Source organism: Bos indicus, chromosome 25 (assembly GCF_029378745.1).
Source record: "Bos indicus isolate NIAB-ARS_2022 breed Sahiwal x Tharparkar chromosome 25, NIAB-ARS_B.indTharparkar_mat_pri_1.0, whole genome shotgun sequence".
In the NCBI taxonomy this organism is placed as follows: domain Eukaryota; kingdom Metazoa; phylum Chordata; class Mammalia; order Artiodactyla; family Bovidae; genus Bos; species Bos indicus.
This window is the reverse complement of record NC_091784.1, coordinates 37,514,684-37,530,882: the sequence shown is the minus strand read 5'-3', so window position 1 is coordinate 37,530,882 and position 16,199 is coordinate 37,514,684. Positions and strand designations below refer to the sequence as shown.

At 50.8% G+C, this 16,199-nt stretch overlaps 1 protein-coding gene and 1 long non-coding RNA gene across 2 annotated transcripts; one reads left to right on the top strand and one right to left on the bottom strand.

Annotated features, from left to right (window-relative positions):
- The first annotated feature begins 8,399 nt into the window (after positions 1–8,399).
- On the top strand, positions 8,400–12,899 carry AZGP1 (alpha-2-glycoprotein 1, zinc-binding). The gene is made up of 4 exons (XM_019987097.2): positions 8,400–8,557; positions 10,461–10,721; positions 11,444–11,719; positions 12,344–12,899. Exons 1-4 carry the CDS (start codon positions 8,491–8,493, stop codon positions 12,637–12,639), a joined length of 900 nt encoding a protein of 299 aa, XP_019842656.2. The 5' UTR covers positions 8,400–8,490; the 3' UTR covers positions 12,640–12,899.
- On the bottom strand, positions 9,170–12,402 carry LOC109578106 (uncharacterized). The gene is made up of 2 exons (XR_002183651.2): positions 12,270–12,402; positions 9,170–10,083 (listed from the first exon to the last, which is right to left on the bottom strand). It is a non-coding gene; the product is annotated as an uncharacterized lncRNA (long non-coding RNA).
- Positions 12,900–16,199: the final 3,300 nt, after the last annotated feature.

Sequence of the window (16,199 nt, the reverse complement as noted above, 5' to 3'; positions counted from 1 at the left end):
TCTGGGCACGTAGGCCGTATCCAGCGCAACCACACCGCCTTCCGTTCATCTGCTGGATATCCTATCTCTTGCCTCTCTGATTTATCAGTCCAGGGCCCACCCATTGGACTCTTTCTGGGCATGAGATGCAGGCAGAAGGCAGCATCCTCTTCCAGACCTTTCCATTGGGAAGAACTAAAAGCACATCTCTTTCCCAAGTAGCTTCCCTCCAGGGTCTTCCCTGGTGACCCAGTGGTTATGACTCCGTGCTTCTACTGCAGGGGGTGCAGGTTCAATCCCTGGCTGGGAAACTACTAAGATCCCACATGCCTCGCAGCATGGCCAAAATAAAAATTCAAACTGAAGATAACAACAACACCAAGAAAAAAGCAAAGTAGCTTCTCTCCAGAGTTAGCCCTCTTTGCCTTTAATTTCCAACAATTCAGCATAGATGTGGGCATAGAGTTTGAGTGTCATAATTGCTGTTCATTTGGTTTTCCTTTGAAATACTGCATCTCAGACTAGCAGCCACTTTAGAATGTCCTACGTATTGTATTTTCCAAAACATTGCATCTTGAAATCCCAGTCCGAATTGCCAATATCTTCTTACACCAACATTTATTCAGTGCATATAAGTGATGGATATAAGTGCTAAGTGGTTATTAACTCATACTTCATAACAACCTTATGAAGTACATACTATTACTACCCTCTTATAGGGGAGAGAAATAAAGAACTGAGAAGTTGAGTAACTTATAAAAGGTCAACCAACTAATGAATGGAGAAGCTGGGATTTGGATAAGCAATCTGGCTGTAGATAGCAAACCCTTAAACACTACTATGCTGCTAGCCTGCTCATATTTCAAATTACCAGCCTTTAAAGACCTATTAATGGTAAATCCACTATAATTTCATACCCTCATGAAAATAAAAACCCTCTGCTTACATTTTCCACATCTTAATGACTAATTCTGCCATCCACCCTGGATCCCAACCAAAACCTATGATGTCATCACTGACAGCTTCTCCTTCATTGAGCACATCTTAAGAGTCTACCAGTTGTGGAGATTCTGTCCCTTGAATTAAGAAGACGCCTTAGTTCAAGACTGAATTACTGAAACAGCTTCTGTTTCTAGATTTCTCTACCCCTCATCCATTCTCAGCATTGCAGACAGAATATTTAACTCAATTCTTATTTAAATTTAACAACATCTTTACCAGTTTCTTTGCTCTGGTTGCTTCTTGAATGTCATACCTTCCTTCTGGATTAAATCTTATTCTCCTTTTCCGTGTGTGTGTGTTCATCTTAACTATTTTGTGTTCAGTTCAATCGTGTGAAATATATTCACATTTTGGTTCAGTGGATTTCCAACTCTTTCATCTCGTAAAACTGGAATTCTGTCCCCATTTCACCCTCTTGACACCATTCCGTTTTCTATTCCTATGAATTTGACTACTTTAGACTCTTTACATCAGTAGAATCATACAGCATTTGTGACTGGCTTATTTTCAGTTCAGTTTAGTCACTCAGTCACATCCGACTCTTTGCGACCCCATGAACTGCAGCATGCCAGGCCTCTCTGTCCATCACCAACTCCCAGAGTCCACCCAAACCCATGTCCATTGAGTTGGTGATGCCATCCAACCATCTCATCCTCTGTCGTCCCCTTCTCCTCCTGCCCTCAATCTTTCCCAGCATCAGGGTCTTTTCAAATGAGGCAGCTCTTCGTATCAGGTGGCCAAAGTATTGGAGTTTCAGCTTCAACATCAGTCCTTCCAATGAACACTCAGGAGTGATCTCCTTTAGGATGGACTGGTTGGACCTCCTTGCAGTCAAAGGGACTCTCAAGATTCTTCTCCAACACCACAGTTCAAAAGCATCAATTCTTTGGTGCTCAGCATTCTTTATAGTCCAACTCTCTGTCTTCAAGGTTCATTCATGTTGTAACATCTATCAGAACTTCAGTCCTTTCTAAGGTTGAATAGTATTCCACTGCATGTATGTATGTGCAACATTTTGTTTATTCATTCATCCATTGATGAATTGTTAGGTTTTTTCCACCTCTTGGTTATTGTGAGTAATGCTGCTATGAACATGCTGCTGCTGCTGCTAAGTCACTTCAGTCGTGTTCGACTCTGTGCGACCCCATAGACGGCAGCCCACCAGGCTCCCCCATCCCTGGGATTCTCCAGGCAAGAACACTGGAGTGGGTTGCCATTTCCTTCTCCAATGCATGAAAGTGAAAAGTGAAAGTGAAGTCGCTCAGTCGTGTCCGACTCTTGGTGGCCCCATGGACTGCAGCCAACCAGGCTCCTCCGTCCATGGGATTTTCCAGGCATGAGTACTGGAGTGGGGTGCCATTGCCTTCTCTGGCTATGAACATAGGTGTGCTAAATTTTTTTCTTCTTGAAGCACAACCTTTGGTAGTTCTACCAGGGAACTGTTTAAGGTTAAACTCTTTGTTTTCTTCCTTTTTTTATTGACGTATAGTTGCTATACATTATTATATGTTTCAGGTGTATAACATAGGGGCCATGAAGCCAGGAATTCAAGAGTTCCCTCCTTTTCCAGACTTTATAGACTGACTTTGGTAAGTCTATAGATTTCCTTTATAGACTTCACCTGTGGCGAGATCATGGCAGAGTATGCTGTGACCCCATGTTGCATACAGGCCAGGAGGAGAACAATCGGAGTATGTTTTGTAAGATTCTTATACTGCGTGTGATGGTCTGATATCCCTTGCAGGTAAACTGCAATAAGATGAAAATGTAAAATGTACAGTATTATACAGTCAAGAAAGGATTGTAGCTAATGGGCAACCAAGGAGACAAAATAGAATTATAAACATATGATCAGTTCATCCAAAAGAAGGCAGAAGAGGAAAGAAAGGGAACAAATAAAGCGTATGAGACAAATAGCAACATGGGAAGTTTGAATTTAACCATGTGAATAACCACACGAGGTGTAAATGGTCACGCCACTTCAATTTACAGGCAGAGAGACAGACTGAGTAAAGCAAGACCTACTCATATGCTAAGTACAAATAACCCACGTTTTAACTTTCTTTCTCTATTTGTGGCCGTGCTGGGTCTTCATTGCTATGCAGGCTTTTCTCCAGTTCAGCAAGTGGGGCTGTTCTCAAGTTGCGGTGCTCGGGTCTCTCACTGCAGTGGCTCCTCTTGTGGTGGTGCACAGGCTGAGCTGCTCCACGGCATGTGAGAACGTCCTGGATCAGGGATTGAACCCGGGTCTCCTGCACTGGCAGGCAGATTCTTTACCTCTGAGCCACGAGGGAAGTCCTTAACCCACTTTCTAATTTCACATGTGGACCAGAAGTAAAAGGATGGAAACATATACTATGCTGACACAAAGCAAAAGAAATCCTGAGGGGCATTATTAATATCAATTAATATTAATAGTAACAGCAAAAATATTACCAGGGATAAAGAGGTCATTCCATTATTATAAAGGGACCAATTCATCAAACCCTGAACATTTACACTCCTAATAACAGAGTTAGGTGACTAGCAAGGAAACCAAGGTCCAGACAGTTTGAATCACTTGTGAAGGTCACTCAGGCAGCAAGTGGAAGAGGCAGGGTGGGAACCAAGGGTGGCTCTAGAGTCTGACGTCCCCCTCCGCTAAGCCTCGGAGGAGCCACTGCATCAGGGGCCTTCAGCTCGTCTCTGCTGATGGCATGCGGTCACCTCCTTGGAAAATCAGAACTGGGAGCCCACCTTTCGGGGCCTCGCAGATGGTCCAGACCCAGTGGCCAAAGTCCTTGTCTAACTGAAGAGGGGGTGGAAGCTGGGGAGAAACACAGGACTCGGGGAACAGGCACACTTTTCAAAGTCGCCTGGATTTCTCCCGATTCCTCAATGGCTCCATTTATAAATGTCCACAGTGCCCTGGGCAGCGTGGGTATCAGGGGAGGAGGTTAAGGTTGGTGCTGGAGGTTGGGGGAGGGGGCTTCTGCCCAATTCTTTCTAAGCTTCTGACAGGACCCTAAAGCACCAAGACAAACTTCTCTTTCACAGTAAGTTCTGAGGATTGGTGCCAGGAAGGGAGCCCCCAGGGGTACCGAGAAGTCATCCCATTTCTTTATTCCACCAGACAAGGCCTTCTTTGTCTCCCTCCTCCCACCAGATGAGACCGGCCTCCTCCCACAGCTGTATGCTGACGAAACGTGCCAAGCCCTGGAGCAGCAGCATGCCCGGGGTGCAGGGGTCACCCAAGGGTGGGGGCAGAAGGAGGCCTGGCCTCTCCCTCCCTCTCTCCACAGCTGGATGGATCTGTCTGCGTGGGGGGACAGTGAGAGACCACCAGGAACGAGGGTGGGGGAGGAGTCAGGAGAAGGAAAGAATCGCATTGCACGGCACTGGGCCTGGGAGACCACGTGACCTAGAGAGAAGGCAGATACGCTGGTCCTGGGAAGGTGTATATGACCTCTGGGACATAGAAGGGACCACACAGGTAAGAGATGGAGTTCCCAGGGTGACGAGGATGAAGGGAGATCCCAGGTGCCGAGAGCAACCTGTCAAACCCAAGATTCCTGAATGTCTTGTGATGAGATTCAAATGACTGGTGAGGCAGTTGAATAAGAACATAGAAAAGTAATAACCATCAGCTCCATTAAAAATAAAAAGTTGTGTGAGAAAGTAAAATGATTATAGCTCACTACACAGCAGAGCTGTGGATGTATTACAGTCATAATAATGAAAATAATGAAGACCTAGCCTAAGTTCTCATATAAGGTATTTTATTGGGAAGATGGATCATGGGAAATGGACGTGTATACTGAAGGCTAGGAAAGGATGAAGGAAAATCATCATTTTCCAGGATGTTGACTTAATAATGAAACGTCAAGAAAGCATTGAGAGACAAGGAGGTAAATGTCTTCAAAGTAACCAGCTGGAAGATAAGAAAAATCACTGCATGAAAAATAAGGAGAAAATATTCTTAAAAACCATATGACTTTGCGTAAACCAAACACTGAAAAAAAATACTTATGGTCTCAAGCAAAGAATTTTGACTGAAAAATAATTAACGGGAAAAGGGAAGAATTGCAAAAAGATCATGTACTTGGAAGTAACAGTGTGGAAGTTTATTTAAAACAAAAAATGTGCAGGAATTCCCCAGCGGTCCAGTGATTAGAAGCCCGTGCTCTCCCGCCGTGGGCACAGGCTCAATCCCCGATCGGAGAACTAAGATCCCACACGCCAAGGAACAACTAAGCCCGCACACAGCTACTGAGCCCCTGTGCCACAACTAGGGAGTCCGTGCGCCGCAACGAAAGATCTCGGGTGCCACGAATAAGACCCGACTCAGCCGAATAAATAAATATTTTTTAAAAAGAAGAAGAAGGCCTACATCTGGATTTGGTCCTTGTCCTGAGCGCCCCAGGGAAACACTGGCCTGGATAAATGCCACGGTCCTGTAGGTCTGTCTCATAGCGGTGTTTATTCTCACCCCATACTCAATAGACAATACATGGAAATGCCATCCTTAATCATTAGTCATGGGGGTTCCCTGGTGGTCCAGTGGTAAGACTCCGTGCTCCCAACGCAGGGGGCCTGAGTTCAACCCCCCGTTAGGGATCTAGATCCCACATGCCGCAACTAAGGGTTTGCACACAGAGACTAAAGATCCCACGTGCTGCATGCAGGCCCAATGCAGCCAAATAAAGAAATTTTTTAAATTTATTTATTTTAATTGGAGGCTACTTACTTTACAATATTGTAGTGATTTTGCCATACATTGAAACATGTATATTATCATATGTGAAACAGACCTTCAGTCCAGGTTCATTGCATGAGACAGGGTGCTCAGGGCTGGTGCACTGAGAAATGTTTAAATAATAATAATTAGTCATGGAAGAGGAACCAAGTAACTCAGAAAGAAATAACACAGCGAGTGATATTTCAAAGCAATATTTGTTCTGACCTTTGAACAAACAAAGTATAACTTGACAGGAGGAAATTTGTAGACCAGTGAGAAGATCCAGGGCCCCCGTGAACAGGCCAGGGCTGAGGCCAATTGGAATGTGAGACCCACACCACCTATACGACAGGAGACGCGGGCCGGGGTGGGCAAGAGGAGGAAACCTCAGAATACCTGAGTCCTGGCCAGGGGTGGGGACAAGGAAAGGGCACACAGCCACTCAGACAGCCAGAGAAACTTCCTGGAGGGGTTTGGATTTCAGGGGAAGCCTAAGACAGCTTGCCAAGATGAGGCAAAAGATTGTTCCTGACCAGCCAACTGTGAGACAGCCGAGATATGAGGGCAGCAAGATGCTGACAAAGGAAGCAACCCGAGGGCAGGGCAGGACCATCGGCAGGGACTGGGCACTGCAGGGAGGAAGGAGGGGTCCAGAGAGCCGAGTGTGGTCCTGCCTCGGCCACCTCCTGTCCACCCAGCAAAGACCCACCAGTGGATTCTCCAGCAGGTGGGACCATCGTCAAGTGCAGTTGAGGATGACCCACCCCAGGAGGGGCTCGTTGCCACAAATTACCTCCTTCTCAATAGTTCCTCAGCCATTTTAGAAGAGCGTGTTGCTCTGTATTTGAGGGACCCCACTGCAGACAGCCCATCAACTCCCAGGAGTGCATGGGAAAACCTGCATTTGCACGTGATGGGCTTTCTCTGTATCCTATGTTTTATTTTATGCATTAAACATTATCTTGCGAATTCTCTGGCGGTCCAGTGGTTAGGGCTCTGCGCTCTCGCTGCTGAGAACTCAGGTTCAACCCCTGGTTGGGGAATTAAGATCTGCGTGGAGCAGCCAAAAAAAAACTTACCTTGAAGGAAATTTTTTATTTTATCAGTCAGTAGAGTCGCTCAGTCACGTCCGACTCTTTGTGACCCCATGGACTGCAGCACACCAAGCTTCCCTGTCCATCACCAACTCCCAGAGTTTGCTCAAACTCATGTCCATCAAGTGGTGATACCATCCAACCATGTCATCCTCTGTCGTCCCCTTCTCCTCCTGCCTTCAATCTTTCCCAGCATCAGGGTCTTTTCGCATCAGGTGGCCAAAGTATTGGAGTTTCAGCTTTAGCATCATAAAATTTCTTTTATAAATAAATAAAATTTTAACATTAAAAAATAATAATTATCTTGAGAATAACTAGCAAGGGAGTAGCTCGCTGTGCTGTGCTGTGCTTTGTCACTCAGTCATGTCCGACTCATGTCTCAGAACTGTAGCCCACCAGGCTCCTCTGTCCACGGGGATAGGACTAGGGAAGAATACTGGAGTGGGTTGCCATGCCCTCCTCCAGGGAAATCTTCCCAACCCAGGAATCCAACCCAGGTCTCCTGTGTTGTGTGTGGATTCTTTACCATCTGAGCCACCAGGGAAGCCTGAGTAGATGGCATAAAAGGCTAAGAACTGCTAACCGAGAGGGATGGGTGTGCAGAGAATAGAGACTGGGACTGAAAAGACACGATCAAGGAATGTGCCTCGTTCCTTGGACACTGGGCGCCCGTAGGATTGTGGCCCCAAAACTCTGACTCAAGCCTCCCTTTTGCATCTACCATCCTACCACCCAACTGCTCGATCCGTTTCCACCAAGTCGGCCTCAGTGCCCCTCAAGTAGGTCTGGTGCCATCTCTTTTTGTCTTTGATTGCGGATCCATTGATCTGTTTTTCTAAATGTTCATTGATTGTCTTCTTGCTGCCAGGCACTGCACCATGCAACTGGTCCTGGGTACACCTGTGCCGCCACCAGACGCCACAGGGGACGCGGGACGCCCCCGGGGCTACTGCTGCCCCACTGCCTCCAGGAGCCACCAAGACCCCCAGGATGGGTCGTCTGCTGCGGCTGCTTCTCTGATTCACTGACCCCTGAGTCGGTGTCCAGGGAGAGAGCGGCTGCTGCCCTGAGCCCGGGCCACGTGCGCCTGTTCTGCTGCTGGGGGCGCCACACAAGGGGCCTCTGGCTGTGCCCACTTCTCTGATGGAAATGCTGGGCCAGGAGGCAGAGCTCTGGCAGAGCAGCGGGGGTGGGTGGGGTGGGGAGGGGGTCGCACCTGGGCTGGGGTCTACCCAGGCCCAGGCTTTGCCAGCGGAGAAGGGTGAAGCGTGGCTTGACAATACCCAGCTCCCTCTATGAACCCCGGGGTGGGGATGTCAGAGAGGCTAGAAGGGTGACACACGCCCCAGACATCTGCCACTTGCCACACACACACCCAGCCCACTGACATTCTTCCACACTGGGGTACCCAAACCCTGGTCCCCAGATCAGCCGTCTCAGCTCTCGTGTTCAGATGGTCTGCAGACTCGCTGAGCACAGACCCCCCCAGCCTGGCCTGTGCACCCTCTTCTCTCACTCACAGCCCTTTCTGACACCTCTCATTGGCCTGTGGATTCCCGCCCCTCCCTGGCCCCACCCCTGACCAGGCTCAAAGCCCAGCCATTCCCGTAGCTACACCTGGCTCTATTCTCCACATTGTCTGCTGCCTGCTCCAGGACCAGGGGAAGTCCAGAACCTTCCAGCTGGACGGTGAGCACGATGGTGCCTGTCCTGCTGGCCCTGCTGCTACTTCTGGGCCCTGCAGTCCCCGAGGAGACCCAGGCTGGTGAGTGGGGAAGCAAGCGGTGGGTCTGGAGAAGAACGGAGGGGAGGTAATGAACTGGACAGATGGGCTCAAGAAGGGCCCCCAGGTGGCCGGGACTCTCAAGGGTACACAGGAACGGGTGTCCCAGGCGCCTCACTACTTCAACTCACACACTTCCAGAAGCACTCAGGGAGCCTCTGGACTCAGGCAAAGTAAGACCTTAAGGAATCAGAATCTAAAACTCTTAATTTACAGGATAAACAAAACTAAGACCCAGAGATGCAAAGTGACCTGCCCAGGGTCACACAGCCCGAACCGAGCAGGAACCACACAAGCAGAACTTCTCATCCCTTCCCTCACTCTGACCACTGGGTGGACCTGTCCGAGACTCAGGGGGAGAGAGAGAGACCCCAAGGGGCAGACGTGAAGGCAGATAAACTGGAGAGATGGTTCCAGAAGAAAACTCATCCCTCACTCCACAGTTCAGATATTACTCCTCTGGGCCAGGCAGGCGGATGACTAGGAAAGAAGCCGGCTGGAGCTTGGAAGGAATAAGGGCCTATTCCAGGACAGGGAAATGAGTCTGGCTCTGGCACACAGAATTTCAGGATGAATAAATGTAAGATAAAACCGTGCAAGTTTTATGTTTTATGTTAACTTTATAACAATCAATCACCTTTAGAATGTCACCCTCTACACCAAACTCTGTATCAGTCAGGGTTCTCCACAGAAACAGAACTAATAGGACTCTGGAGAAAAAGACTTATTTTAAGAATTGGCTAACACAATTGTGTTTTAAGAATTGGCTAACACAATTGTGGGGCTGAGCTGGCAAGTCAGAAACCTGCAGGACAGGTCGGCAGGCTGGAGACCCAGAGAAGAGCTGGCACTGCTGTCTTGAATCTGAAGGCAACCTGAGGCAGAATTTCTACTTCAGGGGACTCAGTCTTTCCCCTTGGGTTCTTCAACTGATTAGATGAGACGCACCCACGTTACAGAGGGTAATCTGCTTTACTTGAGGTCTACTGAGCTAAACGATCATCACATTTAGAAACTAATTAGCAAAAATAATAGTTGAATTAGGATTTTGCCGTACGACCTCCAACATGATTAACACCCATGTGAGTTATAGGATGAATCAATTATGGAATTGATTGTGGGAATGCTCCCCCCTCTCCCAGTCTCCACCTCACACCAAAGGGCAAGTTACAGCCCTGGGAATTCTGAGATCCATCCTGGTCTCACCCTGTGCCAAGCTACTCTAGGTCATTCCCTGAGTTTTCTAGCAAATTGTCCTTCCAGCACCTTCTAACTACATATATTTGTCAAGTTAGACTAGGCTATGCTCCAGTAAAAAAGTTCAAGGTGGCTTAATCCATCAGATATGGATTATTTCTTGCTCATGTGAAGTTGCATACAGATCAGGCAAATCCTCGTGTAAAACTGAAGCCACATCAGGCAGTCTCTTCCATAGGATGACTCTGGGATCCAGGCTGTTTACATCTTGGGATTCTTCTGTCTCATCCTGTGGCCTCCACAGCCATCGCCTAAAGGGGGAGAGACAGATGTAGCAAACCAGCTCCTGGGGCCTTGGACCAAAAGACATCACGCCCACTCACACTTCCTTTTGACAGAACTCAACCACCTGGTCCCAATACACCTACAAGGAGGCTGAGAAATACTATCTGCTTATTTGTCAAGAAGACAAGATGCAGTGAAGGCCCACAATGGGCTCTGAACTATCATCCCCAGGACAGAAGGCTGCCCCTTCTCTTGGGGGAGGCTCCGGCGGTCTGCGGCTGACAGCGGGTGGACAGAGCTGAGGAGGGGAGGCCCGGTGCCCTCCCTTCCTGGCCCCCTGCTGCCCCGCACCAGACTCGCCTGCAGGGACGCCACTCCTCAAAGTCCTTCTCGTCTTTCACAGGGAATTACTCTCTAAGCTTCCTCTACACCGGGCTGTCCAAGCCCCGTGAGGGCTTCCCCAGCTTCCAGGCCGTTGCCTACCTCAATGACCAGCCCTTCTTCCACTACAATAGTGAAGGCAGGAGGGCCGAGCCCCTGGCGCCATGGAGTCAGGTGGAAGGAATGGAGGACTGGGAGAAGGAGAGTGCCCTTCAGAGGGCCAGAGAGGACATCTTCATGGAGACCCTGAGCGATATCATGGACTACTACAAGGACAGAGAAGGTGAGTGGACCACAGGCTGCGGGGGTGCAGGGGCTCCACTCAAGAGGCAGCCCCGCAACTGTGAGCGGGATGGAAGCAGGCCCTCCCAAAGGAGGATCGGGAAGCACGAGCGGAAACACACAGACTTTTCTGCGTGCCTCTCCCGCATCCCACACTCACCTGCCTGCCTGCTTTCCCCGTCCTCACTCCCAGGGCCGAGTCAGGACGAATCCGGGCACTTCTGAGCTCTCCCTTCCACACCCCCATCCATCCAAGGCGGGTCCCTCTTTGTGTGCCAGACTCACCCCTGCCCAGGGATGTGGGGTGGAGAGTGAGGCAGCCTGCAGTGCGTCCTGGGTTCACGTGGTGGCTCCCCCAGTCACGAGCTACTCGACCATGGACACACTGCTCGGTTGTCTAGTCTTGTTGTTGTTTAGACTCTAAGTCCCACCTGACTCTTTGTGACCCCGTGGACCGTAGCCCACCAGGCTCCTCTGTCCATGGGATTTCCCAGGAAAGAATACTGGAGTGGGGTTGCCCTTTCTTCTCCAGGGGATCTTCCCGGCCCAGGGATCGAACCTGTGTCTCCTGCATTGGCAGGCGAGTTCTTTACTGCTGTGCTACCAGGGAAGCCCCTGCTATCTAGGCTATTGGTGGCAGACTGTGCAAGAGGAAGAGCTCTTTAGGCATAACTGATGCCCAGCTGGCTGGCTGACTTTCACGGGGCCGGGGGGAGGGTGCAGGGTCTCACACCTTTCAAGGAGCATTCGGCTGTGAGCTCCGGAATAACGAAAGTAGTGGAGCATTCTGGGGGTACGCCTACGATGGCCAGGACTTCATCAAGTTCGACAAAGAAATCCCAGCCTGGGTCCCTCTGGACCCAGCAGCTCAGAACACCAAGCGGAAGTGGGAAGCAGAGGCAGTCTACGTGCAGCGGGCCAAGGCCTACCTGGAAGAGGAGTGCCCAGGGATGCTGCGGAGGTACCTGCCCTACAGCAGGACCCACCTGGACCGACAAGGTACCCGCTGCTGCCTATGCCCCACCCTCCCTCGCCCCAACCTTCCCTTGCTCTGCTGGGAAAGACCAGGGCAACCTCAGGTGGGTGCCCGGGAGACCATCCCAGGCAGACCCTGCAGTCCCTTCTCCCGGTGACACCACCGCCCGGCTTGGCCATGGAGAGAAGGCAGGTGTGTGCAATGCCTGCCCCGTAAGGATGGAAACAGGGGTAGCAGGATGGGCTGGCATGAGCTGAGGCTGACTGGAGAAGAAACAAGGAAGAGAGTCGCGGCCCTGAGCAGGGAAGGGTCGGAAGGATGATGGGGTGGATGGATGGAGCCCAAGACAGAACTAAGAGGCAGGGCTGAGACCGGGGATGGGGGGCACAGAGCCCGTTTTGGGGAAAGAACAGGAAAACGTTTGGCCTATTCACAACTTCTTGACCTCGGAAGTCATACATGCTGCAAGCTGGGTAGGGAATAGCGTAGCCACAGAGGGCCCTTGACGCAGTGGGGAAGGGTCTCGGGAAGGGTGGCAGGGGGCCCCGGCCTTCGAGGAGAAGTCCTGCTCACCCCTGACGCCGGGGTGGGGAGCCGTGGGCAGGGAGACGCCAGGCCCTCGGCACCCACACCCTGTCCCTCCACAGAGTCTCCTTCTGTGTCGGTCACCGGGCACGCGGCTCCAGGGCACAAGAGGACACTCAAGTGCCTGGCCTACGACTTCTACCCACGAAGCATCGAGCTGCACTGGACTCGGGCCGGTGACGCCCAGGAGGCTGAGTCAGGGGGCGACGTGCTCCCCAGCGGCAACGGCACTTACCAGTCCTGGGTGGTGGTGGGGGTCCCCTCTGAGGACCAAGCCCCGTACTCCTGCCACGTGGAGCACAGAAGCCTGACCCGGCCCCTCACCGTCCCGTGGGACCCGCGGCAACAAGCCGAGTAGTCACCCTTTCTGTGCCATGAGAGAGGTGGGCGCTCCGAGCTGCTGTCAACGTCGTGGGCCAGGCCCAGGGGATGGCGGTGGATTCCAGGTGGTGGATTTGGGAGGGAAGACTTGAATGCCGAGTGCTGAGCCGACTCACAGCCAACCAGCCTTGCAAAAAACCCATTATGTAATCTGCGAAATCAAATCAGCATCATCGCCTTATAGAATGATTATTTTTAAACTGCAAAGTGCTGTAGAAATGTAAGAGTTTGTCATTAGTCCTGCCTCTCCGAGCACTGGATTCATCTGAAATTCTTAGTGTTTACTGGGTGTCTCACCACCATAGCGTGGCTTGGACCACCGGTCCCAGGGGCACTGTTCACGCGTGACCACTGCTGATGTCCCCAGCGGTCACGAGGCCGTGGAACTCTGCAGTCTCTTTAATACAAATCCAAGCCTCTTCTGTACCTGTTTCCCCAGCAGTCCAGCTCCCGGTAGACACCACCCTTCACTCCAGCTCCCAGACCTTCCCCACACCTTGTTGACCTGGGGCCACACGCCGTAGGTCATTTCAGAGGCTCCATCCATCCAGGACACAGAATCGGCCCTCTTGTTCTTGAACTCCCTCCCTCCTTTTATTTTTTTTTAACTATGTCACCCATCCTCACCCACAAGTTTAAGCCCCAAAGACAGAGCAGAACTCACCTGATCTTATTACCAGGCTTCACCTGCCCAGGCAGGACCTTCCCTCACAGCCCGGCCTCAGCCTCCCACTTCCTACTGAGTCAGTCCTCCAAGCTGAGCTCCTTAGACACATCTTCCCTGCCTGCAGAATTCTGAGCCCATTTGCTTACCTCTCCTTCTCGACCTAACCTAAAATTAAGAGCCATTCTCCCTTTTTTTTTTAATACTTTGATCCAATTTGAAAATCAATGCCAAGAGGTAGCTTTTTTAGTCTATGTGATACCACACACCCCCACCCACCTCCCCAGTGCAAAAAAAAAAGCCCAGTCTGACCAATAGGAGGGCTACAAAGAAAATCCAACTAGTCAAAAGGGTAAAAATGTGGCAATTGATATTGCAACACATTATGAGACTGGAACAAAGCATAACATGTGATAGGAAGAAATATTTAGATCAAGGAGGAGACCCAGGGTCCACGTGAACAGGCCAGGGCTGAGGCCAATTGGAATGTGAGACCCACCCCACCTACGGCAGGAGCCATAGGCTGGGCTAGACAAGGGGGAAGAAATCTCAGAAGACCTGAGTCCTGGCCAAGTGTGGGGACAAGGAGAGGGCACAGAGCTGCTGATAAACCCAGAGAAACCTCCTGGAGGGGTTCAGATTTCAGGGGAAACCTACCTAAGACAGCTTACCAAGAAGAGGCAAAAGATTGCTCCTGACCAGTTGGGTATGAGACAGCCAAGATACAAGGGTGGCAAGATGCTGACAAAGGGAAACAACCCAAGGCGGGGCATGGGCATCGGCAGTGACTGGGCACTGCAGGGAGGAAGGAGGGGTCCAGAGAGCCAAGTGTGGTCCTGCCACAGCCACCTCCTGCCCACCCAGCAAAGACCCACCAACGGATTCTCCAGCAGGTGGGACCATCTTCAAGTGCAGTTTGAGGATGTCCCACCCCAAGAGGGCCTCATTGCCACAAGCTATCTCCTTCTCAGCAGTTCCTCAGTCCCTAAGTACCACTTCACCCCTCTCTGGAGGACTCTTCTGGGGCTAGCTCACCCGCTGGAGTGAAGGGATGGCATGCTCCGAGTTAGGCAGGAGACACCAGCTGGATATAGGGCTGAAATACCTTCCCTGCTAATGCCCTTTTCCATTTGGCTGAACGAGGCTAGAACTTGCAGTTCCAGCCAATCAGACCTTATGGTTCATCATCAGACATATCGAGGCTGTTTCCTTTTAGTTTCCTTTAGTTTCCTTACCTGCCCTGACCCAGCCTGCAAACCCTCTGACAAGATCAGGAGGTTGAGTTCTGAGCATGGGTCTGTGCCCGCGTCGCTGGAGCAATGGGTCAGAGGATGCTGTGCTCCAGGAGAGCGGAGGGAGGAGAGGAAGGAGGAACGGCTGCTTGGGCTGCATCTGTGCAGAGAACTCAGTGGAAGCCCCAGAGCTCTGAGAACCAGGCCAGCGTTTACTCAAAGCCATGGGAGGCCCCTCCCCATCAGGAAAAAGATCTTGGTTTGTTGTGCCTAACAGGACAGGGGAGAGTGCTAAGGATTCATGAGCAAAGCTCAGTCGGGCCCACCTCCCTGGGTTCTGTTGTGCTGCCTTCTTCCCCTTCTTTCTTCTCCTCCAAATCCCCAGGCCGTGCAGCCAGCTCTGGGCACCTCAAAACTCACATACCAGAGGTCAGGATGGACACAGCACTTTTCCTAATTGGTGGGGGGGGGGGGGGGGGGGGTGAGGAGAGAACCAGAGCTCCTGGGAGCTCTGCTCAGATTCCCAACACTCATAAGAGGCCAGGCCTGCTCAGTGTTAAATCCCAGGCCTGGAAAAAAGGTGTGACTGGGAGGCAGGGTTACTTCTCAGAAAGAGCCGGGGCTGCGGAAGGGGCCTGGTGGAGAAAGATGATAGAATCACGATGTTGGCCTTGCCACCCTCAAAGGACCGCAGGGATGAAGGAGCCCTCACCACCTTGGGTTTAGGAGGCTCCCTCTATGTGAATGCTTTCCAATAAACAATAATATTTATACCAAAAGCATAGGACTCCTCTAAGTTAGGCGTGAACCTCCCATTATTGGTCTCCTGTTTCTCCCCTGCTGTCCCACAGTGCCTTCTAAGCTCTCGGCACGTGTCGAGGGGGCAGTTAGCTTCTCTGGACCTTTGAGTACCCAGTCCTTATGTGCAGGATCTTAAAATCCATTGTGAAGGTCAGAGTTTCTTCTTAGGCTAACGGGCCACAACTGCAGCTTTCAGGATGCCAGAAGGCCATTTCTGCCCTAGGGTGCAGGCTCAGTTGCAGCTGCATGTAATGGCCACGAGAGGGCACTATATGTCCAGCTAAAAACCTGCAGGGCTTGGCAGAGAGTTCTGGGTGAGAGGAGAAAGGAGGACATTTCTCTTCCACTCTGTTAGTCCCTTTTATAATTATGGGGTCACCTTACTCCATTTTCACTCCTATCCTCAAGCATTGCCCACTGGATGTCCTAAAGATGTCTCAATTCCAGCATTATCTTCCCTGCTCCACCCCATCCCCAAAGAAAAGCAAAACCGCTTCCCTTCACTATCCTTCTCTCCTCCTCCTCCTGCTCCTTCTTCTGTCTCCTCCCAATTTCCCGAACTAAGACCCTGGGTTCCTGTCCCCTCCCTTTCATTCCAGTGGATGAAGGATGTCACCAAACTGTGCTCTGAGTCCAGCCCTTTCCTCCCCGCAGACTGCACCTGTCTTGCTGCACCTCTGTCGGGAACTCACAGTCCTCCCAAGTCTGCCTCCTTTCCGACCAGCCTCAGTGCTCTGACCACACAGTAAGATCATGTCATTTCCCTCTTAAAGATGAGGTGGAAAGAACCAAATGTCCATCACAGGATGAACAGATTAACAAAATGTGATCTACCCAGTG

Coding starts and splice junctions, on each gene's coding strand:
- AZGP1 (XM_019987097.2), top strand. CDS start 8,491: ATGGTGCCTGTCCTGCTGGCCCTGCTGCTACTTCTGGGCCCTGCAGTC. Junction 8,558..10,460: donor CCCCGAGGAGACCCAGGCTG/GTGAGTGGGGAA, acceptor CGTCTTTCACAG/GGAATTACTCTCTAAGCTTC. Junction 10,722..11,443: donor CTACTACAAGGACAGAGAAG/GTGAGTGGACCA, acceptor GGGAGGGTGCAG/GGTCTCACACCTTTCAAGGA.